The following is a 27,184-nucleotide window of genomic DNA, read 5'->3' on the forward strand; positions in this document are numbered from 1 at the left end:
CCTTGTCCCCAGGGATGCTCCGCCTGCCGTGTCACGGCTCCCCAAAGAACACGCGTTGCTGAAGACACACGCGGGGGATCCCTCACCCCCGGGGATGCCCTTTCCACCGGGGATGCCCCCATCCCCCGGGGCAGGGTGGGATGGTGCGGCTCCGGGCTGGCGGAGGGGTCGCTGTTGCCGCCAGCACGGCCGCCCCCCTCCTCCCCCCACACTCCCTCCGCCGCCTTTTGTTCGCCGCCCGCGCTCGTCCCCGCCCGGCGGCGGCGGGCGGAGCCGGGGCCGGGCCGGGGCCGCAGCCGCAGCCGGGGCCGAGCCCAGCGCAGCGCAGCGGGACATGGAGGCCGCGCCGGCACAGCCGGGTACCCCCGCGCCGCCGCCGCCGCCGCCGCCGCCGCTCCCCGAGAGGAAGAAGAAGCCGCAGCGGGCGCCGTCGCCCGCCCGCCCCAAGGAGGTGCCGGGCTGGTCGCTGGCCAAGAGCCGGCGCGGCGGCGGCGGGGGACACCCGGGCGCGGCCCCGCGGCTGGCGGCGAGCGGCGCGCACCCGCACCCGCACCCGCGGCGGCCGGGCGGGAGCAAGGACGGGCGAACGGACAAGCGGGGCCCGCCGGGGGCCGGGCCGGCGGCAAAGGGGCCGGCGGGGCGCGGCGCGGCGCGGCCCAAGGGCCGGCGGCACGGAGCCGACACGGCGGCCCCCGCGGCGAGGAGGAGCGCCTCGGGACCCCGCTCGGTGCCCGCCGCGCCCGGGCCGGGCTCGGGGCTGACCGACAGCAGCTCGGAGGTGTCGGACTGCAGCGCCTCGGAGGAGGCGAAGCTGCTGTCGCTGGAGCTGGGGCTGAGCGGCAGCGATGGCGAGTCCCCGGGCAGCGCCCCGCCGCCGCCGCCCTCGGCCGGAGAGGCGTCGCCGCTGCCCGAGGAGCCCTCGGCCGCCTCCGTGGCCAGCAGCCGCCTGCAGCTCAGCACCTCGCTCGCCTTCTCCGACCTCACCGAGGAGATGCTGGACGCCGGCACCGACGGGCTGCTCCGAGAGCTGGAGGACTTGCGCTCCGAGAACGACTATCTCAAGGTGGGCACGGCTCGGTGTGGCATCCCTGGCGCGGCTCGGTGTGCAGTGGCATCCCTGGCGCGGCTCGGTGTGGCATCCCTGGCACGGCTCGGTGTGGCATCCCTGGCACGGCTCGGTGTGCAGTGGTATCCCTGGCACGGCTCGGTGTGGCATCCCTGTCACGGCTCGGTGTGCAGTGGCATCCCTGTCACGGCTCGGTGTGGCATCCCTGGCACGGCTCAGTGTGGCACGGTATCCCTGGGCAGTAGTGGTACAGCACGGCATCCCTGGCACGGGTCAGTTAGGGTCAGCATCCCCTGGCTATAGCGTGGTTTAACGTCCCCAGAGCTTTGCCGGGCATCTGAGGGCATGGCTCAGCATGGTGCAGCATCCCTGGCCTTAGCATGGCATGGGGTGGAATCCCGGGGCAGGGTCAGCATGGTGCAGCATCCCTGAACACAACAGAGCATCCGTGGTTATCACAGCATGGCATCCCTGTGCACAGGGCAGCATGGCACAGCTTCCCTGGCAATGGCAATGGGATGGCACAGCACGGCATGGCATGGTACAGCACGGCATGGCATGGCACAGCGTGTCTCAGCATGACACAGCATCCCTGGCAATGGCATGACATGGCGTGGCACTGCATCCCAAGGTGTAGCTCTGTGTGGCACAGCATCCTCAGGTCCAGCCTGCTGCAGTTCAGCATCCCAGGGCATGGCTGGGCACAGGGCACAGCTCAGCTCAGCCTGGCATGGCTCAGATGAGCAGCACAGCACAGCATGGCTGGGTGCAGGGCTTGGCATGGCTCAGCCCAGCGTGGCATCCCTGAACGTGGCACAGCCAGGGAATGCTGGCCTGCCGTGCTGTGGCTGGGCTTGACTTGGCACAGCACAGCATGACTGGATGTAGGGTCTGGCTTGTCTAAGCCTGGCATGGCTCTGCTGAACTTAGGGCAGAGCTCAGCTTGGCACAGCATGGCCCAGCTGGGCATGGTCCAGCGTGGTGTGGCACTGCTCAGCTCAGTGTTCCATGGCATGGCTTGGCACAGGGCAGCCTTTGGCACTACGTGGGCCAGGTTAGCCAGGCGTGACCCAGCTGGGCATGGCTTGCCCTGGCACGGCACATTGGGTGCAGCACAACCAAGCTTGGCATGGCAAGGCTTGGCACAGCCTGGGCTGGCACAGCTCAGCATGGTACGGATGTGCTCAGCCTGGCTGGGCATCCTGGGACACAGTATGGCATAACCTGACCCCGTGCAGCTGGGCATGGCCTGGCAGTGGGGCATGGCTCCCTGCTGCTCTCCCTGCTGCTGCCAGACCCTGGGGACATTTTCCAGCTCTCTTCTTCCCACTGGTTCCTGTGCTCCCTGCGGCCATTTTCCAGGTCTGCCTGGTTCAAGGGGCATGGTTGAGCCAGGGCAGACATGCTGTGAGGGGACAGGGACACTGAGCCATCACACATCAGCCTGGTGGGCACCAGGTGCCACGTCCTGGGGTGGCTGCAGGCATTCTGTGCCCTCTGCTCTCCTTCATGGTGGAGCTGTGGCTGAGCTGTTTGGGCAGTCAGCTGCTGCTGAGCTCAGGGCTGGGTACCAAGGCTCCCCAGCTGCTCTTTGGGTGCTGCAGGTTGGAAGTCAGGCCACCTCTCCTCAGCTGCTGCCCAAGTTTGTGAAAGTGTCAGGATTCCAGCCCCGAGGTGGGCATTGGGTGATGCACTGGAAGATGCTCAATCAGGCCCTTTGTCCGTCAGCAAAGCCCCAGTGCACGGCTGGTGTCCCAACTCCTGCCAAAATTAGCAGCAACAGCTTGAAGGCTTTGGTTTACTGGGGGCTGGAAAAATACAGATGAGGCCCCTGGGTTTCCAAGAACGAGTGCTGCCATTCCTGCTTCCTCCATCCCCACGTGATCTCCTTCCTGGCAAGCTGCAGGCCAGCAGGGAGTGAGTGATTTACCTGCCCTGAGGGGTGGCAGCTGAAATCCCCTGGCCAGGGGCAGTGGGAGAGGGCAGAGCTGCTGGAGGCATGCACCAGGAATGGCCGTGGGGATGCTGGTGGCATCATCCCTTCTTTGCCAGCACTTGTGTCCCCTCCCTGACATGTGCATCCTGCTTATATCTGTGTTTCCATGCTGTAGCTCACTTCTCCTGACTCTGGAGCAGGAGGTGGCTGGGATGCTACCCTGGCTCCAGCTGGGCAGAAGCCCAGAGCACACACCTCTTATGCTCCAAAAAATGTTGGAAAATTTGCCTAGTTTCTCCAGCAAGGAGCAGAAAACTGGGCTGGGTTGCAGCAGAGTGCTGGCTTGTGGCATCTGTGCTAAAAATTCAGGCATTTCAGGATTAAAAACAAAAATAAAGCCGTAACCCGAGGGATTGGCACGGCCCATCTTGCCATGGAGCTCGGGTATGGATGAATCAGACTTATCCCAGGTGACTTATTTCCTAGGACTCACCCAAAAAGCTGCAGATGAATATTTTTGTCACGTATTCATCAGCACCAGCTAAAGCCCAGTGCGTATTTGGAGCGAGATGAGGATTTTTGGGGGTGGGAGGGAGGGCTTTGGTGACGCTGTGGCACGAGCCAGACGTGTGTGGTGCTACTACACCCGTGTGATGCACGCTGGGCTTGGGAGCTTCCCAGCAGAGCTCCAGCAGTGCCAGCTCACGTCCCATCCTCCCTCAGTTGCCGTCATAAAACCCACTTGTTTAAGCACATTTCACCCATTTCTCTTTGCACCCCACATTTGCGCCAGGCTCTGCTTTCCTCCTCCTGCTCTGGGTGTGCTGGGATCTCCTCTTGCCCCTGCTCTCAGGTCTCTGCGCCTGCTGTGACCCCCCTGAACGGGTTATTCTGAGTGTTTCCCCAAAAAGGGCTGTTTCCACAGGCGGGCTGGCAGCCTGGGGAGGGAGGAGGTGGCTTGGTGTCCTTGCCCCAGCTCGCTGTTGCTGAGCTGTGTGATGGAGAGCAGCTCCCAGCCCTGCTCAGCAGGCTGGAAAATGTGAGATGTGATACGGCAGCAGCTGCAGAGGGACAGGCAGACAAAGAGTGGGCACGGGAGGGTTTGGAGCAAGGGGAGGGGATGCCTGCAAAGCTTCTCCCTCTCCTTCTCTGCCAAGGAAGGGGTTTAGGCAAGAGCCGTGTAACACTGGGAGCTGAGTGACCTTTCCTGCTACCTGTCCCCCTCCTGCTCCCTCCCTGAGTCATCCCACATCCCCTGGGGCTCACATGCATTTCCCAGCTCTGTGGAGAAACATTTAATGCGGCTGGGTGCCTTGTTTCCCCCAGGGTATTCATGCCACCAGCGAGAGCTCTCTGAGAGCCCCCGCAGGGTTACTGGGGGCTGTGTCTGGGCAGCCTGGTTGGCGCTGAGTCCCTGCTCTGCCTGGCCACGGGGGCAGGGACCGTGCCTGGGAGCCCCAGTAACCACCTGCAGAGCTGGGGACCAGAGCTCTGTCAAGCAGCCACCCTGGAAGGGGTTTTGCAGCCTCTTGCCTTTTTGGATGCTGCACAACATGGGATGGGCTGCAGAGAGCCCCCAGCTGTTTGCCTGGTAATTTATGGGGGCAGGTGTAAAGCTCAGAAATGTTGGTTTTTCCCTCACTCCCATTACCAAGGGGGAGCTGCCATGCCAGCCAGGGGCAGGGATCAGCACACAGGCTGCTGCACTGAGCTCCTGCATGACATGGATGGCCAGTGTTTGCTGCCAGAGCTGCTGTTAATGCACCCAGAGAAACCCCTGGGTGTGACATGGCTGTGCCTTGCCCATCCTTCCACCCACTGCACCCTGCCATGGGCTTGTGGTGTGCTGCATTTTCTACATCCCCCTTGCTGGCAGGGGCCACGCCTGAGCACCCTGGGCAGTTTCCTTTAAAAATCCCCTCTGGTTTTTCTTTTTTTCCCCCCTAGCAAATTCAGGCATAATTCCCTGTGCTGCCTGCCGGGCTGCCTGCTCGGAGTTAATTGAAAGCTGCTGCTTTTGTGCTGTAATCTGGGAGGGAGCCGTGCTTGTTGCTCTCCTGCACGGTAATCCCCATCTTTGCACGGGGCCAGCCGCAGGCACGGCCCTGCCAGCACAGCCCAGCTCTGCACAAAGGCTCCTCTGCCACACAGCCAGCCAGCTCCCACCCTTCCTCCTCCTCTGCTGAGGTTTGGGGGGGAAACTGCAGGGTGTGCCCCCCAAAATGCTGCCCATCCTCCACGGGCAGGCTGCTGCTGCTTGGCCGTGCCTGCCAAGGTTGCCACAGCCAGCCGTGGCTGAGCTGCATGAGGCTGTTTTGTGTCCCGTGCTGTTTTCTGCTCCTTGGAGATAGCAGGTCCTGCTGGGTTGCACAGCCCCCTGATCTGCTCAGAGCTTGCTGCATTCCTGCAGGAGCCACAGTCAGTGTGTGACTCTCCTTGGGTAGGAGATCTGAGGGTCTAATTCTTCTTCTGGTCTGGTCTGCACTCTGAGGTGTGCTCTGCCATCTCCACTGGTCCCTCTCCTGCCCTGTCACTGCTCAGGGTCATCACTGAGCCCTAAAGCTCAGCCCTGCCTGCCAAGGTTGCCAGAGCCAGCCGTGGCTGAGCTGCATGAGGCTGTTTTGTGTCCTGTGCTGTTTTCTGCTCCTTGGAGATAGCAGGTCCTGCTGGGTTGCACAGTGTGTGCCCCCTGCTTGCTCAGAGCTTGCTGCATTCCTGCAGGAGCCAAAGTCAGTGTGTAACTCTCCTTGGGTAGGAGATCTGAGGGTTTAATTCTGCTTCTGGTCTGGTCGGCACTCTGAGGTGTGCTCTGCCATCTCCACTGATCCTTCTCCTGCCCTGTCACTGCTCAGGGTCATCACCCTAGAGCTCAGCCCTTCCTGAAAGAGCTGATGTCCTTCAAGTGCATGTGTGGACACAGCTGTTGCCTCCTCTTTCTCTAAAATGCATGGTTTCTTTTTCCTGAGCTGGAAACAGGCACTTTGCATCCCACCTTTCCGCTCCTTAGTTTCCTTAATGATCTCCCCAGGGAGGGACAGTGTCTCCAAGGTTTGTGCAGAGGAGGTTGAAGGTAGGCTGTCTCTTGTGCTCCTCCACTGAGCATAACCTGGCTCCTGCAGCCACGAAATGGGCTGTTTGCTTCTGCACACAATCCCTGGGGCATTCAAATAAGTCTCTCTGGACTGCAGCTTCCCAGCGTTTTTTTCTGAGACAGGAGATTTCTGGTGTAAAATCCCTGTGATATCTTTGCTGCTGCAGAGATGGGATGAGCAGGGTGCAGTGCTGGGTGATCCTGGAGGACAAGCAGGGGAGCAGCCCATGGGTGCTGGGAGGCTGTGACTGTGACATTCACCCTTTGTTTACAGGGCGAGTGGCCCAGCAGGGCAGTCCCCAGGGGCATGTGTGGTGAAGAGAAGTCATTTATTTATTTCCTCCTCAGTGTTGCCCACCTGTCACCGTGTGACACTTCATTTAACATCCCTTACAGTGCTCAATGCCACCCCTGAATTTGGGATGTTTCTGTGGGGTCCCTCCCCTCTCCTGGTTCTGTTCTCACCTTAATCCAAATGGATTTTTTGCTGGGTTGGGTATCAATTCCAGAAAATGTGCAAAGGGTGAGGCTCTGTGGCCATCATGGACCCCTGAAGCTGTGAGGGGACCCCAGTGCACCCCCATGTGCTGCCTTAGCAGATCAGCTCTGTCCTCCAAGCTCTCTCCCTGGCATTTTCCACTCTCCAATCCTAATCCCTTTACTGTGCTTTAGCAGCATGGTTTACCTCCGTGGGGCAAACTGGGGCAGGCTGTGGATGCCTGCTGCAGAGGATTTATCAGGTTATGGGATGTGGGTGAATTCCTGCAGCTGGAGCACAGACAGGCACTGCTGTGCTGCAAATCCCCCCAGCCCCACTCCATGGCTGTATTTCCAGGCTTTGCCCAGGCTGGACACAGCCTCCCCCTAAAATAACGGTTGCTACAACCCAAAGCATAAACAAGCAGGAGCTCTTAGCAGGGCAAGCCCAGGCTTTCTTCCAGCGAATGCAAGATGTGGTTGGGTGTTTTCCAAGGTCCCTGCTGCCTGCCCTGCTCAGCTGCTGCCTGGGAAAGCCACATGGCAAGTGAGAGCTGGAATGGTCAGCACTGGAGGAGGATTGCAGTTGTATTCAAGCCACGATTCCTTGGTGGTGAAAGGGTTTTCCTCACCCACTGCAGCGTGCCTGCTCACCTGCAATCCATAATGCCTTTTTTTCTATGAAAGCTCCCAGTGAATACATGCCACAAACCAGCTCTCCAGGTTTGGTTTATGGGGGTTTTGCTGTGGCCCTGCCAGGGTGGGGAGGTGGCAGTGCTGGTGGGGGTTCCCCATCGAGTTTGTCACCCCATGGTGTATCCCAGCCCGTGCAGGAAGGTGTGGTTTGTCCCTGGGGGGTTTCACACCTGACATGTCCAGGAGGTTTTCTCAAACGTGTCTGCAGTGATGCCCCTTCACAGCACACTGTCTGGCTGTCCCTGAACAGCCTGTCTGTCCCCAGGACCCCCTGTGCTCATCTCAAAGCCTCGGGGCTGTTTCTCTTCTGAGACAGAACAGAGGCAGGTCTGTTCTCAGGACCCCCTGTGGGGAAGCAGAGCAGCAGAGGGTGACAGGACCCTGGTGGCCATGGTGCCACCGGGCTCCCAGGCCAGGAGATAATCCGGGATTGTCTAATTGACGTTCCTTCTTTGTTACAAAGTGTTTAAAGCCAACAGTGAGCGACTGTGACTTGTCCCTGCAGCTGCGGGCCCTTTCCCCAGGCTTGGCTTCTCCTTTCGGGGAGTTCTTGCAGCTGGGGCTTTGTCAGGCAGGGTGAGTGTGGCAGCCACTGTGCCAGCGCCTGGCAGAGCCAGCACAGAGCTGCCATCTCGGGCTCTAGGGCACTGTCACAGCAATGTGGGGGCAGTCCCCTGTCCCCTCTGCCCAGGGGGAATCAGGGCTGAGCATCCCCAATCCTGTGCCAGATCCTTTTGTTCCCTCCCTGAGCATGCCACGGTGCAGAGCAGCAGTGTGAGCCACTCTCAAGTGGCAGTTGCATTTGCAGTGTCAGGAGGTCTTTAGTGGCAGGGGTTTTGGCAGGAAAGCAGATGCTTGATGCCTCCCAGGAGGGATCCCTGGTCCCACTGGGTCTGGTTGAGGAGGACAGCTGGTGTGGTGGGTGGAGTGTTTGCCTGGGGGATTTGGGCTGGCACCGTGTTCATGGTGATGTGGACAGAGCTTGGTCAGTCCCTAGGGACCACAGGGGACAGTCCTTGAGCATCCCCATGACCACAGTCCGGTTCTGGATGAGGAGGTGGCACTGGGGACCCCGGAGCAGTCATGTGCCACATCCCCAGAGGAGGCTCTGGGTTGGTGTTGGTGCCAGCAGGATGTCACCCTTGGCCCTGCTGTGGCAGTGATGCAATTGCTCTGCGCCAGAGGCTCTGCTGTGTTGGAGGAGCTCACTGGGAAAGCTGATGAATCTGGGAAGAGGTGGAACAGGGGACCCAGCCCAAGGACTGCTGCTTGGTGGCAAAACAAGGGACAGCCTCTGGTCCTCAGCACTGGTGGCATCTGGTTCATGTCCCCACATTGCCTCCCCTAAGAGCTGTCCTCGCCTGCCGTCTCCTCCTTCCCTCGCCTGCCTCCCTGACACATCTTTTCCAAGGATAACCTAATTTTTCTCCCTGTGGCTGCTGCCTGAGCTGCTCCTGCAGCTCCTCTTCCCTCCCCCACCTTCCTCTTTCTTTTACCACAAAGGCTCTCGGGCGCTTTTGTTGGCTGTTCCCCCCCGCGTGACTGGCTCACCCCTGGGTGACGGCATCCAGCTGGCTCTGAGCCTGCTCCTGCAAGGATTGGGCTTGGCCCAGGGGCTTGGAGACCTGTGGAAATGGGATGTGGCTCATGGGATGGATGGATGGATGGATGGATGGATGGATGGATGGATGGATGGATGGATGGATGGATGGATGGATGGATGGATGGAGGATGGAGAGCCATGGTGGGGAGGTATCACAGGCGAAACGAGATCAGAGCAAGCTGCAGGGTCTAACCCAACATCTCCCTGCAGGATGAGATCGAGGAGCTGCGCGCCGAGATGCTGGAGATGCGGGATGTCTACATGGAGGAGGACGTGTACCAGCTGCAGGAGCTGAGGCAGCAGCTGGACCAGGCCAGCAAGACGTGCCGCATCCTGCAGTACCGGCTGCGCAAGGCCGAGCGCCGCAGCCTGCGCGTGGCACAGACCGGCCAGGTGGACGGCGAGCTCATCCACAGCCTCGAGCAGGACGTCAAGGTCAGCCTGGGAGGGCTCCTCCCCACCCAGACACCCCCCACAGGGGGTTCTGATGAGTTATGGGCATGGAGGTGGCAGGGGATGTCGGGGTGCAGGCAGCTCTGTGAGGGTGTGCAGTTTGTGTTGTGCAGTTTTGTTGGAGGCGTTATAATTCCCTGCTAGCAGTGTTGATGTGGGAAGTGGGGAGCAGTGCTTTCAGCTCACAGGGGGTCTGAGAGGCTCCTGGTGGTGGAGAGGGCCAGCACTGCCTGAGAATGTGCCTGAAACTGCCTGAAATATGTGAGGCTCATCCTGTGCAGGCTTCAGCCCAGCCCAGCCCTGTGCCCTGGGGCTGAGCTCCCTTGTCCTGCTTCTGTGGGGATGTGATGGGGCCACCACTGCAGGATGGAGCATCATGAGTGTGCAGGGACCAGGACCCTGCAGGCTTGGGAGCTGCTTCTCTCGGCCTTCAGGAAAACCTTGCAGAGCCCCAGGCATGGTGGCACGTGGGGCTGGGGCAGGGACAGGAGGATTTCTGCAGGGTGACGTTGCTTCATCCTCCAGGAGCCTGCTGAGTGTTTGCTGAGGGCTCTCACCAGCGAGCCTGCTGCCAAGAGGGGGTGCGGTGGCACTCGGAGACAGCTCGGGATGGATGTGCAACAGCTCGAGGACTAACTTTGTTTTCTGAGCAGAAAACAGCCAGTCCTGGAGCCAAGACGTGCCACAAGCGCTGGGCTGTGAACCCGCCTCGCTGCCCATCCCTTCTGGGGCCCCCATCCCCTCCCCAAACCACCCATCAGCTCCCCCCCAGCTTGGGTAGCTGCTGCCAAAAACACCCCCTCCAGCTTCTCCCTTTCTGGGAAAGAAAGCACAGCCCATCCTCAGGGGAACAGGAGCCCAGCCCCATGGCCTGAGATCCTGCAGCAGGGCTTGCTGCTGCCTCCACAGTGCTGATATCCCAGGCTGTGCAGGAGACCAGTGGCATCTGGGACAAGTTTTGCTGTCCTGCAAATGCAGGAGTGAATGTTTTGTGTTACTAAGCTTCTTTTATGCTGGGAACTGCTCCCATGCAGGGATCTGGAGAGGGGAAGCTCTGGGGGGGATGTAGGCACCCTTCACCCCGAGGCAGCTGCTGGTTTTTCTGTAATGTGATGCAGCAGCTCCTCTTTCTCCTGGCCAGCACAGCTGCTGCCTGCAGCGACAGGCTGCCTGCTCTGCTGCTGCCTACCAGCTCTTCCAGCCTGCTGGGGGCTTCTGCAGCTTTGTGGTATAGGAAAAAGGTGATTCATGTCTCCCAGCATCATGCTAGGGCTGGGGAAGGCAGGATTTGGCCAGGGGATGGGGATGCAGGGCAGCCTTGCAGCTGGTGAAGGTACAAGAGCAGTCACAGCACATGATTGAGGGCACAGAGACTCCCCCAGAGAGTCTCAGTAACTGCCTGGTGGTCTCTTCATGAGGACTGTGGGTGCCCAGGAGCTGGAGTCTCAGCCCCTGCACGTTGTGCCCAGTCTGAGGAGAGCCCTGCTGTGTCCCCAGGTGGCCAAGGACGTCTCAGTGCGGCTCCACAATGAGCTGGAGGTGGTGGAGAAGAAGAGGATCAGGCTGGAGGAGGAGAATGAGGAGCTGCGCCAGCGGCTCATCGAGACCGAGCTGGCCAAGCAGGTGGTGCAGAACGAGATGGACAAGCTCAGAGAGGTGAGTGGGACATGGGAGGGGACCAGGAGGCATCCCCAAGGCTCTGCTCATAGCAGGTGTCCTGGCCCTGGCTCATGGGATCCCCCAGCCCTGCCTGAGTCACTGAAACCCAAACCGTGCTACAGATGCTTGTGAAACCCGAGCAGCACCTGCCCTCCGTGTGCTCCATTCCACCCTGCTGGCTCTGCCCCAGCCAGGGGGGGCTACAGGATTTCCCCACTGCTCTGGGGACACTTTATATGTCCCTGGCCACTTGCTCAGCCCAGCCCCCTGGGCCGTGCCCAATTCCATCTGGGCAAAGCTCCGCATGATGTGTGGGGTCCCTGTCCCTGGCAGAGTGCCTGGTGCTGGCTGCATCCTGACCACATCCTGCAGGTCCCAGCGGTGTCCCAGTGCTGCTGGTGGAGCTGGGTGGGTGCACAATCCTCTCTGTGTCCTGAGCACCCACAGATGTACCTGGACATGCACAGGTGCAGGGCACTCCATGTCATGCTCTGTTTGGAACCAGCTTCTGGCTGGGATCTGTGTCAACCTCGGTGACAGGAAAGGCATCCTGGTGACATCATGGACTTGAGATCTGCTGCAGCCCTTGTAACCCACTTCCCTACTGCCCAGGATGCCTTTGGTCCCCAGGGAGCCTCGGGATTCATCTCTGGCTGAGCCATCAGGGCAGTGTGGGGGAGGAGGCACAGCCAAGGGAAGGCTCTCACTTCCCCCACTGTGCTTCCTGCACAGGCAGCTCGGGATCTCTGGGGCCATCCCTGCTAAAAGCCAAGCCCAGCTCCTGGGAAGCTGCAGGATCCAGCTGCAGCCATCCCCTGTCAGCCATGGCCGTGCTGGTGACACTCAGCAGCATCCCCCACTGGTGTCTTGCACAGCCCTGCTAACAGCCGTGAAATGGGTTTCCCTGCAGCTGGTAGCACGGCCTGAATAACAAATGGCAGCAGTGGGAGCTGGGCTGGAGCTCTCCCTCACTTGGAAAACAGGCAGGGAAAATGGTTCTGTGGGGAGCTCTGAGAGGCAGGCACTGCCTTGGCCTGGCTGAAAGGGCTGGGGTGGGACACGGCCCCTCCTGCAGCTGCCTGAGCCCTGGGGACACTGCTGGCTGCCACAGGCTCAGAGATGGTCCCCAGGCTCAGGATGGCACATCCCCGGGCTAGCAAGGGCGTTGGGGTTACTCACTGATTGCAGAGTGCTAATTAGGCAAACATTAGACAAAGTGAGCTAAAAGCCCTCCTCCTCCTCCCTGCTGCTGCAGGGCACAAAGCCTGGCAGGGCTTGTTAGCAGCCAGAGCCAGGGACTGTGCAGGGCTGCACTCACCCCTAGGGGCTGATTATTCCTCCCTTCCAAGAGGTTTCTCCCATAATTGGATCATTGTCTGGGGATCATTCCCAAAGACACAGGCATTTTCCCCTCTCCTGTCTCCTAAAGGGGTCAGAAAAAGTGGGATCAATCTGGGTACCCCATGCCAAGCCTGCCACACCAAGCTTGGCTTTGAGGGGACCCCAGGGCTGCTCCCAGGGTGCAGCAGTGACAGCCACATCTGCCCAGGGTGCTGTGCCTGGGGCTCTTTGGGGCTGGAGCTGCCCTTGGCCAGCTGCAGTCCCCAGCACGGTGGGGGTGAGGGGTGTGATGTGGCACAAGCAGCCCCTGGGAGAGGCTCTGCAGCTCCAGCAGCTCCAGGGATGGTCGTGGCCTTAATAGGAAAGCCTGGAGCCCTGCACCTTGGCACAGGCAGCAGCTTACATTTCACAGCTGCTTTCTCTGGCTGTGGGCCTCAGCACCAGCTTGGAAAGAGGTCCAGGGCAGCTGCATGGATCAGCCAGCACTCATGGGAGGCTCTGTGCATGTTCTTGAGGGTCTTGCCCCAGCTCCCTTCCCCAGATAACTGGCTCTGCTCTGGACACCTCCATTTTTACCGTGTTTTTTGTCTGCCTTATTGCTCTGTCTGCCTTCCCCACCTCCCAGCTGTCCTCCCTAGCCTGGACATTGTCCCTTGTGTCCCCTTGTGACCTTGACAGCAGAGTCAGCATCATGCTGCTGAGGGAGCAGGACGTATCCCTTGCTTGGGGAGGAGGTGATGGGCAATGTCATCATCTGCTGCTCCCACACTGGAATGTCCTGAGAGCTGTCCCTTGGCCTGGGGGTTGGATTCTCTGCTCCATCCAGCCCTGACAGGGGCAGTGACTCAGCCTCTCCACTCTCCATGGCTCATTTCCTGCTCACTCCTGCTTTTTCACTGCTCCTTTGCCTGCAGGGGGAATTTCTGGCCAAACCTCATGATGTGGTGCTTGCCATTCCAGCTCCCTCAAAGCAAAGGGCCTCCCTCAGCCCACCAGGGCTAGAGTGTTCTCCAGGGGTCCAGGAGCATCTGGGAATGTCAGCACCAATGTCCATGCACACTGAATCTGTCTGTCTGTCACTGTTGGGGTGCAGGGCCATTGCTGTGGCTCATGACTCTCTGTTCTTCCTGCAGAACTCCCTGAAGAAGCGGGGGTCCCGCTCCTTGGGCAAGACTGAGAAGAAGCCTTCAGTGCAGGTATCAGCACCTGAGCAGCCAGGGCACGCCACAGTGACCCCCCAGCCCCCCAGCTCATGGTGCCAGCTGGAGACTGAGCCCAGGCCAGGAGCAAATCCGGGCATGGCAGCACCATCCCCTCCTTGCAGGGCTTTGCAGAGCTTTCCTGCCTCTCAGAGCCCCTGCATAAGGGAGGGATTGATGTGCTGGCCCATCCTCTTTGTCCTCACTCGCTCCCTTGTCTCATTTATCAATGGAGCAGCAGTGGCTTTAACCCTTTCCCTGTGTAAGGAGCTGAAGGAGTTTGGCTTTTACATTGCAAAGCTGCTTCAGCTCCTGTGGCTCTTGCAGCCTGTGTCCCTCCAGCTGTGCTTGAGGGTGCTCTGGGAGCTTCACAGGGTCTGGGGGAGCAGAGGGTCCCTGTGGGGATGGCTGGAGGCCACACCACTCCTGCCCTCACAGGGGATTTGCCAGTGGCAGCAGGATTTCAGCTGTCACTTGCTGTTGAGCTGAGCTGCTGTGACTCACTAATGCTGTTACCAGGGCTTGGGGAGGCAGAGCTGCTGTTGTAGGGATAGAAAGGCAAGAGGAGAAATCCTCTTTCAAAGGCAACAGACCTGAAGGGTTTCTTTTGGGGAACAGATGTGCTCCCCCAAAGCTGGGACACGGAGGCAGACCATGGAAAGACACTCCTGACATGCTGCTGAGTGCCTCCCAGCAGGAGCCCTGAGCGGCTCAAGGGGTTTGGGTGACCTGAGTCCTTCTTGGCACAGGCCCTTCTGTGCAGCCACAGGACAGAGACCACCGGGCCCTCAAAGACTTTCCCTTTCAGTCTTTGTTTATCACCTCCCTTTAGCTCCATTCTTCAGAGCCCTTTCTGGCCAGCTGATGGTCCCAACATCCTTCCCCTCAATTCCCCAGAGAGCACTTACAGCCAGCTCTGCCCTGAGTTGAGGGGGCTCCTCCATCACTCCCTTCCTGAGGCTGAAGCCCCTCATCTGCCTCCTCCTGGGGCAGGAAACAACCCCAACCTCCTCTGCTTCCCCATGGAGCTAAGACCCTTCAGCTTGGGGTCAGGGTGGTCCCACTTCTGCTTGGACCAATGCTCCAGGAGCTCTGGGCTTCCCCAGATGGGTGCAGATGCCCCTGGATGTGGCCCCCATGGGCTCCCTGTCCCTGCTCAGCTATGGCTGGTGGCCCTGTGGCCACAGATGCTGTGACTCATCTGTGGCTTCCTGGGCCCCTTTCCTGCCTGGCTGTGCTGGCTGAGCTTCAGCACTCCCCAGAAACGGAGCTGGGGGGGACAGACTCAACTCTGGGGTCTCCCCAGACCCCAGGAGCACTCCAGGTGGTCTTGGGGACCTGTGTGTGTCTCTTTGCTGATGCCATAGAGGGACACACGGGGTTGCTGCTTTTTTTTTCCCCCTGGAAAAACAGGAACTGAGGTCATGTCTGCCCTGCCCACAGCAGCCCTCCCCTAATCTCCTCACCTAATTAGGGGGGCACAGCTTTAATGCGCCTTAGTGAGGTCGTGTCCCGGTGCACAAGCATGGAAGTGCAGCAGGGTGGTTCCTGTGGTCACTGCAGGACATTTAGGGACTAAAATGACACCCCAAACTCATGAGAACCCCCTTTCCATCACCCCTGACCTTGTTATGAGCAGTGCAGGAAGTCAGCAGAGTAAATACTGCTGTGGGGTTGGAGGTGAGCGTGGGTGTGGCTGGGGGGCTGGGGGTGCAGAGCACCCAAAGAAGGGGGCAGCTTGTTTTTCCCAGCCAAGGAAAGAGTTCAGCCAGGCAGAGGGCTACCAGGGCCAGCAGCCACCCAGCCAAAGGGCTTGGCCACCTCCAGCACTGCCCAGCTGCAGTGGGTGCAGTGAGGTGAGGGGCACAGCCCAGCAGGTCCCCTCCTGGCAGTGAGCACAGCACAGCTCAGAGCGCTCAGGTGACCCCAGGGCACGGGAAGCTGCGAGCTGGACGTCAGGAAATCCTGGTCCTCCATCCAAAAAGCTCCCAGAGCAGAGAAACGGTCTGTCTGGGCAGACAGCCAAGATCCTAACTGCTGAATAAAAAAAGAACACATGGAGAAACGGTCCTGAGAAGCAGAGGGGCTTGGGAAGGGGCTGGTGAGCTGGTGCTGAGGCTTTGCCTGGGTTTTCAGTGCCCTGGCAAGGTGGTGGCAGCCAGGCTGGGGGTTGGGACTTTGAGAGGTTTTCAGCTGCTTCTCTGCCCTGTGATGAGAGTGGGAGGTGAGCAAGAGAAGCAGAGCCCTGTGGGGAGGAAGCCTTAATAACCCTGTGGAGTCTTGAGATCTTTCCTTTCTGCCCTGTTGTGGATCAGGCTGGACTTGGTCCACACATCCCTGATGGTGGCTCAGTGTCCTTCTTGGGTCAATACCCCAAGGTCTCCTCATGCAGGGCATCCTGTCCCATTTCCAGGCTCACCCTGAAAGTCTCCAGGATGAATCTCAAAGCTTTTCCTCCTCCAGGAGCAGAGCCAGGAGGAGGAAAGGAGCAGAGCAGGTGTGGGAGGGTGGCATGTCCCCAGGGCTCTCTGGGACTCACCGTGGTTCCTGGGAACATCTTTCTAATACCCACCCCCTCTGGGTCCCCAGGAGGACAGTGCAGACCTGAAGTGCCAGCTGCATTTTGCCAAGGAGGAGTCAGCCCTGATGTGCAAGAAGCTGACCAAGCTGGCCAAGGAGAACGACGGCATGAAGGAGGAGCTGCTGAAGTACAGGTCCCTGTACGGGGACCTGGACAGCTCCCTGTCCGTGGAGGAGCTGGCTGACTCTCCCCATTCCCGCGAGGCCGAGCTGAAGGTCCACCTCAAGCTGGTGGAGGAGGAAGCCAACATCCTCAGCCGGAGGATAGTGGAGCTGGAGGTGGAGAACCGCGGGCTGCGGGCGGAGATGGACGACATGAAGGGCCAGGGGGACAGGGAGCTGCCGGGGCAGGACGCGCGGTTCCTGGCGGGCGTCTCCGGCTGCGGGGACGCGGGGGACACGGTGGCCGAGCTGCGGCGGCACCTGCAGTTCGTGGAGGAGGAGGCCGAGCTGCTGAGGCGCTCGCTGCTGGAGCTGGAGGACCAGAACAAGCTGCTCCTGAACGAGCTGAGCAAGTACAAGTCGGAGCACGAGCTGGACGTGACGCTGTCGGAGGACAGCTGCTCGGTAGTCAGCGAGCCCTCGCAGGAGGAGCTGGCCACAGCCAAGGTGCAGATCAGCGAGCTCAGCGGTAAGGTGAAGAAGCTGCAGTATGAGAACAGGGTGCTGCTCTCCAACCTGCAGCGCTGTGACCTGGCCTCCTGCCAGAGCACCCGGCCCATGCTGGAGACCGACGCTGAGGCCGGCGACTCGGCGCAGTGCGTGCCCACCGCCGGCTGGAGGGATGGTGTGGGAGGCAGCGAGGCCGATGGGCAGGACAGAGGGCTGGGCACTGGGAAGGTGCCCGATGGCCCTGCCAAACTGCTCAAGCCCAAGGACCTGGAGACCTTGCTGGGTATCCGGGACCAGGCGACGCTGGTCAGTAAAGCGATCGATGTCTTGATTTCGGATGCCAACGGCTTCACCTCGGGGCTGAAGGCTTGCTTGGACAATGAGTGTGCGGGGGTGCTGCTGGGTGAGGCGGTGGGCAGCAGTGGTGACAGCCCCAGCGATGCCAAGCTGATGAACGTGCTGCTGATGAGGCTGGGTGTGCTCCAGCAGGACCTGGGCTGCTTCGTGAGGAAGGTGGACCACCTCACCGGTGGCTTCAAGGAGCACACAGACTCGTTCCCCTTCTCCAGCCCCAGCAGCCATGATGTCACCAAAGACCATGCCTCTGACTTCCAGGTATGGCTTCTTCCCACATCCCTCACAGCAGCTGCCGCTTTATTTGCCACCACGTTTCCTCCTGCTTTAATGAAGCAAGCCCTGATCCCCACTGTAACCTCCCTCCTGCCTCTCCAGAGCAAAATCCAAACTAACACCTCACTGCATGCCAGTGGCACCGGGGACAAGGTAGGACTCTGCTCCAACAGAGTGTGCCCAGGGCAGGAGGCAATGGGCATCCTGGCACAGGCTGGTTGTGCCAAGGCTGCCCTGCTCGTGACCAGGGCTCTCAGGTGCAATCCCACCTTAGCAGGGGCTGATGTTTTGGCTGCTCTCCCTGGCTTAGCCCAACACTGTGTTTCAGAAGCTCTTTGCTTGTTGGGGATGAGCTGGGTGGGAGGAGAGCAGCCTGCAGCCTTCGAAAGCAGCCCAAATTGCAGGGACCCCACTTGCAGGAATCCTCCATCCCCAGAAATACCCAGGCAGGGTAATTTGGAGAGCAAAGGCTTCAGGGTAAATCTGCATCCAAGGGAGAACACCTTTGGAGCAGTGCAGAGCAGTTTATGCCCTGCTGTCCCACTGTCCTCAGGGGTCCCAGCTCATGCCAGGGGTGTCAGTGGTGGTTGGGGCTGCAGGCACAAGCCCCTTTCTGGAGCACACTCGCTTGTTCAGAGTCCTATTGTTCTGCATGTGGTCCCCCCAGCCCGAGGTCCCAGTCTGCCCCAGTCACTGCATGGCACCGTAACTGGTGTTTGCACATTTTTTCCCTCTTTCTCTCTTTTTTCCCCTTTCCCCAAACAATCCAGGCCACGTGTCTCCTCATCCTGTGTTTCCTTTTGGTTTCCGCATTGTCTCCTGCCATGGTGATGAAGCTCCTTCTCCTCCTCATCCTTTTTGTTGTCTTGTAGTTCTTTACTGTTTCGGAGACCCATTGTTTTGTTTTCTGTTTTTGTTTTTTTTTTCCCTTCCCGCTCTTTTGGTTTGTTCTCATTAACTTGCCCACGCATGCAGCAGCCTGATTTTAGGGACGCCGACCCTTTCCGCATCCCCCACACCAAGGACACGGATCCCACCCACGCCCGGAGCTACAAACCCTGCCGGCCTGAGGAGAATGACTCCTACGCCACCGAGGTATGGATGACACAGCCTGGGAGCCATGTCCCCTCGGCCACAGGGCTGTGGGACAGGCTTTTGGGAGCTGGGGCCAAGGGGAGCTGCAGAGCCTGCTCAGGGAGGGACACGGGGAAGTGCAGGCCAGCTTTGCCATCCCCTTCTGGGGCTGTTACAGATGAAGGAGCTGCAGCTGGTGCTGTCCGAGGCCAACGAGAGCCTGCGGGGGCTGCAGGAGCAGCTCTCACAGGAGAGGCAGCTGAGGAAGGACGAGGTGGACAACTTCTCACAGAAGATCTGCCAGGTGAGTGGGAAACAGCCCCTGCCCTTGGGAGACAGCTGTCCTCAACCCATGGCAGTGCCACCTCCAGCCCTATGACCCACGTGGGGACCTGGGTGTCACCCAGGAGCACACACAGCATGTCCCATTTTCAAGGCTGAGCACACTCCTCCTTGCACATGGAGCCATGCAGGGCTTCCCCCATGACCCTGCTGTCCCCAGCATGCTCCAGAGTGGTGCAGCTCCCCCAGATGGGAATATGGGGCTGGCACCAGGCTCAGCCCAGACCCTGGGAGGGGGGGAAGCATCACATGGCTGCCAGCAGTGCTTGTCCTGGAGCCACTTGTCTCTCCCCAGCTGAAGGAGGACCACCAGAAAGCACTGCTGCGACGGGAGTTTGAGCTGCAGAGCCTCAACCTGCAGAGGCGGCTGGAGCAGAAGTTCTGGAGCCAGGAGAAGAACCTGCTGGTGCAGGAGTCACAGCAGTTCAGGCAGAGCTTCCTCCTGCTCTTCATGAAGCTCAAGTGGTTCCTCAAGCGCTGGCGCCAGGGCAAAGTGGTGCACAGTGAGGGCGAGGACTTTTTGGAGGTACAGTGGGCTGTCATGGAGGGGAGACCACACTGTTGGGTGTGTCCCTCATGCCTGTTTGTCCTGCCCAGGCCTGTTTGGGTGTCCCCCATCCCTGGCCAGGGGCTGTGGGATCACCCCAGCTATGGTGTCACCCACAGGTGAACAGCATGAAGGAGCTGTACCTGCTGCTGGAAGAGGAGGAGCTAGCCCCACAGCAACAGGCAGACAACAAGATGTGTGCCGGGGACACCTGGACCCCCAACACGGTGAGCAGGGTCCCCACGAGCCCAGGGCGTGGATCAGGGTAGGATCAGCCCCTGCTGTGGCTGTGTGGCATGGGCTGGTGGCTGCTCTTGGGGTGTGTGCCTGGGTGAGGATGGTCCCCTGCCTTGGTGGCTTCCTCTGTCCCTTACCTTTGCAGCAGCCTGCAGGGCTGGGATGCAGAGAGGACAGCTCCCACAGAGTCCCACCCTGTTGGGTCCCCTCGTGCTGCCTGTGCTCACCCCTGTTCTCCTGCAGCCCAACGAGTGCATCAAGACTCTGGCAGACATGAAGGTGACCCTGAAGGAGCTGTGCACGGAGCTGCGGGAGGAGCGGCGCGGTGCCAGCGAGCTGCAGCAGCAGTTCACCAAGGCCAAGGCCGCCTGGGAGATGGAGCGTGCTGAGCTCAAGTGCCACATTGCCCAGGTGGGAGCCCCGGGCACCCCTGTGGGCTGGCAGAGCCCCCCCGTGCCTGCTGGGAGGCTGGGGGCCTGCCTGTGCCCTATGCCAAGCACTGGGCTGGGAGCAGGGTGGCACTGTGGGAATCTTAATTAGCAGCCACTCAGGCAGGAGAGTTTCCATGGCAACGGGGCTGGCATGGAAATCTGCCTGTGGAGCAGCAGAGGATGCTCTTTATTCCTCTGTCTGGGGAGGGTGGGATGGGACAGGGGCTCAGCATCCCCCCTGAGGACAGGCAGCTGAGAGCAGCATCAGAGCCCACCTCTCCCCCACCCTGAGTCACAGTGCAGGATCCCTGTGGATGCTGCAGAAGGGATGCATGGCTGCAGGGAAGGCAGGAGGTGGAGGGAGGGCAGCCTGGGCAGTGGGGGAAGCTCCTGCCTGTAGGATGAGTCCCACCAGTCCCTCAGCCCTGCCCTCCCAGTGCTGAGAGGTTTCCACTCACGCTGTGCTGGCAGCAGCCCATGGCTGTACATCAGCTCTGCTCCCCAGCACAGGTGCCAGCACTTTCCAGGCAGGATTTCTCCTGGCAGAGCATGAGTCCCCAGTTCCCATATCTCCTCCTCAAAAGCAAGCAGAGCAGCCGTGGTGGCAGCACCCCACTGGTGCTGCATCCTTGGAGGCCGCTCAGGTGATGGTGCCCCTCTCCAGGAGCCGTGTCCTGCAGGCAGGAGCACAGCCAGGCAGGCAGGACATTCAGCCTGTGTCCTGCTGGGTGACCATCTGCTGGCCAGCTGGCATGATGTGGCTGCAAGCCAGGGCTGGCCATGGCTTGGCTATGCCATGGGCAAGCCATGTTGTGTGTGTCACATCCTTGGGGACATTCTTATTGCCCAGCCTGGCAGCATGGGACTGGCACTGGCAAGAGGGATTCCTGCAGCCCTGCCCGTGTGCTGGAGATGTCCAGCACCACACTGGAGCCCTGGGTCCCTCACAGCCACCACCGTGTCCCCACAGCTGGAGTCAAAGGCAGGCAAAGGGATCGCAGAGCGTGCCCTGCCAGACTGGAAGGTGGCACTGAAGAGGGAGCGTGAGGAGCACCAGCATCTCCTGGCCGAGTCCTACAGCGCTGTCATGGACCTCACCAAGCAGCTGCAGATCAGCGAGAAGAACTGGAACCAGGAGAAGGTGGAGCTGCTGGCTCGCTTCAAGGAGGAGCAGCAGCAGGCAGAGCAGCAAGCGAAGGACCTGCAGAACAAACTCAACCAGGTATGGTGTCCCCCATCCTGCACGTGTCCTCCAGCCTCTGCTGCTTGCCCCGAGAATGTTTCATGCTTTTGCTTGCCCAGAGAGGCTCATGTTGCACTTGTTGAGTGACCAATACATTCTCCAGTTGCAGAAAGGACCCAATCCATGGGCGTTGAAGCACTCTGAAATGGAGAAACACGGCAGCAACTGGAAAGAGGTGAGTAAGAGAGGGTGCTCTCAAAATGCTCCTAGAGCCCAGATCTGTGCTAAGGGTTAGATTGGAGGATGTGTGAACCCAAATTAACACCCCCTTAAACAGCAAATGAGGCTGCGAGAGAGAGCACCAGGAGAATGAGAGCATGAAGGGCATGGCTGAACCCCCAAGAGCTTCTGTGGGGTTATAAAAAGCTGATTTTAAATAGATGTGGTTGCAGCAAGCCCCATGCAGTCCTGGGACTGCTGTGCCTCAGTGTGTGGGGAAGCTGGTGGTGCTGGAGGGGGAGCAGGATGCAGCCCCTGAGCTCCAGCCCATCTCTGTGCTCTGGTCCTGTGCTTGGCTGACCCTGGAGCTTTCTCCTGTGCCCTCCTAGGCTCTCAATGAGAAAATCACAGACAAGGAGACAATCTCTGAAGCAGAAGCCAAGGGAACCAACCTCAAAAGGTGAGTGTGCTGATGTCTCCATAGTCCCTGGAACACAGAGGGGCGCCCTGGGCTTGACATCCCTAACAGTCACAGGGGAGATGCAACCCCGTTCCAGGGTAGTGCTGGAAGCAAAGGGCTCCCTGTGAGGAGCAGGACTGGGTGCCCAAGCAGGTCCCATTGGGGTGGGAACAGAGTGCCTCAGCTGTCCCCCAGTCCCCTTCCCTGCCCCCTTTTGATCCTCATCCTCTCTCCTCCCACAGGACCAAGTCTGTCTCCTCCATGTCAGAGTTTGAAAGCTTGCTCGACTGTTCTCCCTACCTCTCTGGAAAGACCGTGCCAGGGCTGGGTGACCACGCCCGGTGCAAAAAGTCATCCTCAACCACCCAGATGCTGCCCAATGGGATCTGGGACAGCGCCAGCCTCCCTCCCTCCAACTGTACATATGTGAATATCGAACAACCTGCCCCCGACAGCCTGGCCAAGGAGAAGCTGGGCATCTCCTCCTGGGACTACTCACAGGCAAGCAGCTTCTCTGGGCACGACCCAGCTCAGAAACAAATCCAGAGGAGCTACACGGCCCCTGACAAGACAGGGATCCGCATCTACTACAGCCCGCCGGTGGTGCGGCGGCTGGAGGCGCCTCTGGTGCACAACAAGGAGGGCAAGATCATGATCGAGCCTGGATTCCTGTTCACCATGGCCAAGCCCAAGGAGCCGGAGGAGTCGGCCAGCGCCGAGGGCACCTACAGCCAGTGGCTGTGCAACTTCTCCAAGCAGCAGCAGGAGCTGCTGGACAGCGGTGCGGGGGAGAGTGCGGTGCCGCCGGTGCCGCGCTTCCCCCCCTCGCTGCACGACCTGGAGATCTCCGGCAACATGAGCGACGACATGAAGGAGATCACCAACTGCGTGCGCCAGGCCATCCGCTCCAGCTCGCTCGAGAGGAAGGTGAAAAGCACCTCCAGCCAGACCGTGGGGCTGGCCCACGTGGGCACACAGACCATCCAGACAGTGAGCGTGGGCCTGCAGACCGACCTGCCCCGTGCTGCTGGCATGCATGGCAAGAGCTGGTCCCCGCGCAGCTCCTCCCTTGTGTCCGTGCGCAGCAAGCAGATCTCCTCCTCTCTGGATAAGGTCCACTCCAGGATCGAGCGGCCGTGCTGCTCCCCAAAATATGGCTCTCCAAAGCTCCAGAGGAGGTCTTCCTCTAAGCTGGACGCCGCCAAGGACAGGAGCCTGTGGAACTTGCACCAGAGCAAGCAGAACGGCTCTGCCTGGGCGCGCTCCACCACCACCCGCGACAGCCCTGTCCTCAGCAACATCAACGATGGCTTGTCCAGCCTGTTCAGCGTGGTGGAGCACGCGGGCAGCACCGAGTCCATCTGGAAGCCAGGCTGCCCTGAGAGCGGCCGGGCCAAGCCCGAAGCACCCAAGTACGGCCTCGTGCAGGAGTTCTTCAGGAACGTCTGCGGGCGGGCGCAGAGCCCCACTGCCCCCCAGGAGAAGAAGGAGGCCACCGGGGAGGAGAGCAAGAGAGCCGAGCACCCCAGCTCCACCACCCACCATGAAAACATCTCCCGTGTCTTGAACAAGAAGGTCCTCAAGCAGGGCAGCTGCGAGGACCCCAAGCCCTCGTCCCCTGGCCAGGGCAGTAAGGACGCAGCCCTGCGGGACCCCGACCTCATCTCGGCTCTAGCCAGCGAGGTAACGAGGCACGGAGTCCCCCGGGGTGTCCCGCCGTGGCGGGGGACAGGGTGCCTGACCCCTCTAACTCCGCTGTGCCCTGTCTATCTTTGCAGGACACGGCGTGTGACTGCAGCTCCCAGTCCCTCACCTCGTGCTTTGCCCGGCCATCCCGCTCCGCGGTCCGCCACTCCCCCTCCAAGTGCAAACTGCACCCCACGGACCCCCCCAGGGCGGAGGAGAAGCCGGGGGCCTCGAGTGAGTGAGGACGGGGGGCCGGGGGACGCAGCGTGCCTGCCATCCACTGTCCTGCCAGAAGAGCGCCCGCGCTGAGCCTGCGGGGCCCCTCTCGGAGGCGGCGCGGGCTCATCTGTCTCCTAAACGTCCCCTCGGCCCCGGGGACGCTTACGAAGCAGATGTGGAGCCGGAGGTAGCCCCGGGGTGCGGGGACACCCTGGCAGGGTGGCTGCATCACCTCCTGCCTGCGCAGAGACGGCACCGGGGGTTCCTGGCGGTGCCACTGCGCCAGGAGTGTCAGCGAGACCCTGCTATGCCAAGGGCTGAGAAAGGGAGAGCAGCCAGGGGAGGCTGCTGCTGTCGATAGGGAGGGCTGGGCCGCTGTAGGGGTGATGCTGAACCCACCCCGCGGATGGAGGGTGCTGGCTGTGGCTGCTGCCTGCCCTGCCTGGGCTGCAGCATCCTGCCGGCATCCCGGGCCCGTTGCCCGATTGCTGTGTGGTTGCATCAGCCGCGGGCTGAGTGTGCTTCCCCGGCAGGAAGGAGGAGGGAGGCTCCCTGTGCTCACCCGGGCTGGGCTGGCTGGGGGCCCTCCTCGGCCACCCTTCTGCTCTTGGGGTGCTGCTGAGGCCCTTGGCTGCTGGCAGGGGTCCGGGTGGTCCCCGGGCTCCTCCAGCTGCAGGTTGGGATCGCTGGGTGCACAGCGTGGGGAGAGGTGGCCTGTGCCTCTGGGTGTGTGTGTGCACATCCCCTGCTCCCAAGGGGTTGTGGTGCCCCTGCCTTGCACCCACCTCCCTGCTTGGGGCCACTTGTAGTTATTTCTTCTCCAAGTGCTGAATATACATATTTCTCTTTTTTTTTTTTCTTTTCTTTTCTCTTTTTTTTGGTTTTTTTTTGGTTTTTTTTGTTTCTCCACTTCTGGCCCTGCCCAACTCCGGACAGCCTGCAATGTAAAACCAAGTGCATTTTAAAAATACCGAAATGAGCTACTTTGGAGAGGCACCAATTGGATTAAGAGATTGTGGTTTGGGAGGCTGCAGCGTGGCCCGTGGTCTGTGCCGCACATCCCTCTGTCACCACCAGAAAAAGCCTTATCCAGGGAGGGAGGGGGCAGCAGCCACAGCCCCCACAGCACTGCAGAGCTCCTGGGGCTGGGGGACTGAGACCCAGTCCCACACAGAGCAGCCTTGGTTGCCCCTTTGCAGCTCCAGGAGAGAACAGAGATTGCTGAGGCAGCTGCCTGACCTATTTTCCAGCCGCCTGCCAGGGGCCAGGCAGGGATTCACCCAGATGGAGCTGCCTGCAGGTGCCTGGGGCTCAACACATTGCTCTGGGGCTGTGTGCCTTGTTTTGGGGGCTTTGTGCATGGCTCCAAGGGCTCTGCATTGCCCCAGGGGCTCCATCCACTGCTCCCAGGGCTCTGCATTGCTCTGGGGCTCTGTACAGTGCTCCAGGGGCTCCGTACGCTGTTCCATGGGCTCTGTGCATCGCTCTGGAGCTCTGTACACCACTCCCAGGGCTCTGTGCATCGCTCTGGAGCTCTGTACACCACTCCCAGGGCTCTGTGCATCGCTCTGGAGCTCTGTACACCACTCCCAGGGCTGGGCTCTGTACTCTGACACTGTTCCCAGGGCTCTGTGCATCGCTCTGGAGCTCTGTACACCGCTCCCAGGGCTCTGTGCATCGCTCTGGAGCTCTGTACACCGCTCCCAGGGCTCTTTGCATCGCTCTGGAGCTCTGTACACCGCTCCCAGAGCCTCTGCACATTGTCATCTTGCAGTTTCTTTAAAGAACTGCTGGTGCTGCCGAGGCTGCTGCCCTCTCCTGCCCGCAGCAGCTGCTGCATCACTGCCACGTCGCAGCCTCCGTCAGCATCTCCGCGACAGCCGCTCACTGCCGGTGTCCCCGGACACACTAGCATCAGCCAGGGCCCAGCAGGCCCACTACCCATGGCCTTTTGCTCCTGCAGCACCCAGCCAGCCCCCGGGGGACCCTCATCACCCAGCTGGGTGCTGCCCACCCTCACCAGCAGCCAGGGCTGGGCTGTGTCCCTGCCTGCCACGGAGGAGTTGGGTCCAGCACTGCCACGGGCAATCTTCTGCTGTACATAGATATTTTCGGGGTGGTTTTTAGCATTTTCATGGATAATCGGGGTTTTGGTTTGGTTTGGTTTTTTTTAAAAGACTCTCTACTTTTTGGAATGTGGTTTCTCATTTTTAAAACTGCCTTTTAATTATTTGTAATATTGGTCAGTTCTGTCTTACTCTGTAAATAGCGGTGCTGGGCATTTCCCAGGGGGGCTGAGATGAGGCCGGCAAGGAATTTGTGGGGAAAATTTGCTTAAGGTGTGGAGGAGGCTGATTGTACTCCAGCCCCTCCATGATTCTGCCCCTGTCCACATGCCAGTGCCCAGCCTGGGGTGAAACCTGAGGTGTTTTGGGTAAAGATGTTTGCCCCCGCCCCGTCCTCCTGTTTCCTCTCACCAGCCCATGCCAAGGTCGCATGAAGGGCACCTCCTGCCCCGATGACAGGCTCTCTGCCTACCCCATCCTGCACCCCTGTGTCATGCCTGCTTGTTGTGTGATGAATAAAGGCCCTGCAACCCCTCACCCCCACCCTTGGTGCTGCCTTCCCGTGCTGTGGTGGGGGGGCCGTGCTGCCTGTCCTGTCTGGGGCAGTGCTGCTGCAGAGGGAGGTGTGGGGTGACGTGATCCTGTGCCTCTGTTCCTGCCATCCTGCCTGCTGCCCAGCCCACACATGGTGTCCCATGCTCTCCTCACCCACCTGTCTGTCCCTGGCACCATCCCCATGTGCTGACCCCAGCTGTGCCACACCAGCAGAGCTCCATGTCAGCTCCCACAGGTCCTCACTGCCAGCACTGTCACCAGGCTGCCCTCAGCTCTGCACTGTTGCTGTGATGCTGGTGTTTGTCACGGCTGCCATGTGCCATGCCAGCCTGCACGCACACCCACATCCCCCTTCCTCCGCTGCCCATGGCTCCCTGCCCTTATGCCCCCTGGTTGGACTCGATCCTCTCAGAGATCATTTCCAACCTTAATGATTCTGTGATTCCCTGATCACCTGCTGGTCCCAGCCTCCCCTAAGGTTCACTCCATTCAACTCTCCCACCCTGAGCTCCTTTATCACCCACCAAAACCCACCCTCCTTCTTTGGCTCTTCCATCATCCTTCATGTCCCATCCTTTTCATACCTGCTCTTATTCCATCCCTCTTTATTGTGCTCCTTCATCAACCCTAACCCAATCCAGCCCTCCTTCCTCCTTCCTGTGCTACTCCATCCCATCCCTCCTTCCCTTGTTCCCACCATACCCCATCTTTCCTGTGTATCTTCTTTTATGTCCCAACCCTTCTTCCACTGCTCCTCTGTTGTTCACCCATCCCTCCTTCCTTGCAGTCATGTACTGTGTCCCACCCTTCCCTGCCACCTTC

General features: G+C 60.1%; 2 protein-coding genes across 3 annotated transcripts; both read left to right on the top strand.

Annotated features, from left to right (window-relative positions):
* The first annotated feature begins 661 nt into the window (after window positions 1-661).
* On the top strand, window positions 662-24,813 carry SOGA1 (suppressor of glucose, autophagy associated 1). 2 transcript variants are annotated; one of them, XM_030963088.1, is made up of 16 exons: window positions 662-1,063; window positions 9,080-9,304; window positions 10,820-10,978; window positions 13,456-13,518; window positions 16,111-17,328; window positions 18,319-18,438; window positions 18,596-18,721; window positions 19,055-19,285; window positions 19,426-19,533; window positions 19,787-19,954; window positions 20,945-21,196; window positions 21,321-21,392; window positions 21,766-21,836; window positions 22,079-23,519; window positions 23,615-23,756; window positions 24,678-24,813. In XM_030963088.1, the coding sequence occupies exons 1-16, from the start codon at window positions 992-994 to the stop codon at window positions 24,704-24,706; spliced, it is 4,497 nt and encodes a 1,498-aa protein (XP_030818948.1). In that variant the 5' UTR covers window positions 662-991; the 3' UTR covers window positions 24,707-24,813. The 2 variants fall into 2 exon arrangements, with proteins under 2 accessions (XP_030818948.1, XP_030818947.1); XM_030963087.1 differs by having other exon boundaries at window positions 854-1,063; window positions 18,322-18,438.
* LOC115911843 lies at window positions 23,763-25,875 on the top strand. The gene is made up of 2 exons (XM_030963089.1): window positions 23,763-25,334; window positions 25,367-25,875. The coding sequence occupies exons 1-2, from the start codon at window positions 24,717-24,719 to the stop codon at window positions 25,844-25,846; spliced, it is 1,098 nt and encodes a 365-aa protein (XP_030818949.1). The 5' UTR covers window positions 23,763-24,716; the 3' UTR covers window positions 25,847-25,875.
* The last annotated feature ends 1,309 nt before the right edge of the window (window positions 25,876-27,184 follow it).

The sequence above is a fragment of the Camarhynchus parvulus genome, chromosome 20, assembly GCF_901933205.1.
Source record: "Camarhynchus parvulus chromosome 20, STF_HiC, whole genome shotgun sequence".
Lineage (NCBI taxonomy): Eukaryota > Metazoa > Chordata > Aves > Passeriformes > Thraupidae > Camarhynchus > Camarhynchus parvulus.

Excerpts from the sequence above, each read along its gene's own strand:
- LOC115911843 (XM_030963089.1), top strand. The coding sequence starts at position 24,717 with ATGAGCTACTTTGGAGAGGCACCAATTGGATTAAGAGATTGTGGTTTG. Across the intron at positions 25,335-25,366 it reads GCTCTGTACACCACTCCCAG|GGCTCTGTGCATCGCTCTGG; the intron begins GGCTGGGCTCTG and ends CACTGTTCCCAG.
- SOGA1 (XM_030963088.1), top strand. The coding sequence starts at position 992 with ATGCTGGACGCCGGCACCGACGGGCTGCTCCGAGAGCTGGAGGACTTG. Across the intron at positions 17,329-18,318 it reads ACCATGCCTCTGACTTCCAG|CAGCCTGATTTTAGGGACGC; the intron begins GTATGGCTTCTT and ends CCACGCATGCAG. Across the intron at positions 19,534-19,786 it reads ACACCTGGACCCCCAACACG|CCCAACGAGTGCATCAAGAC; the intron begins GTGAGCAGGGTC and ends GTTCTCCTGCAG.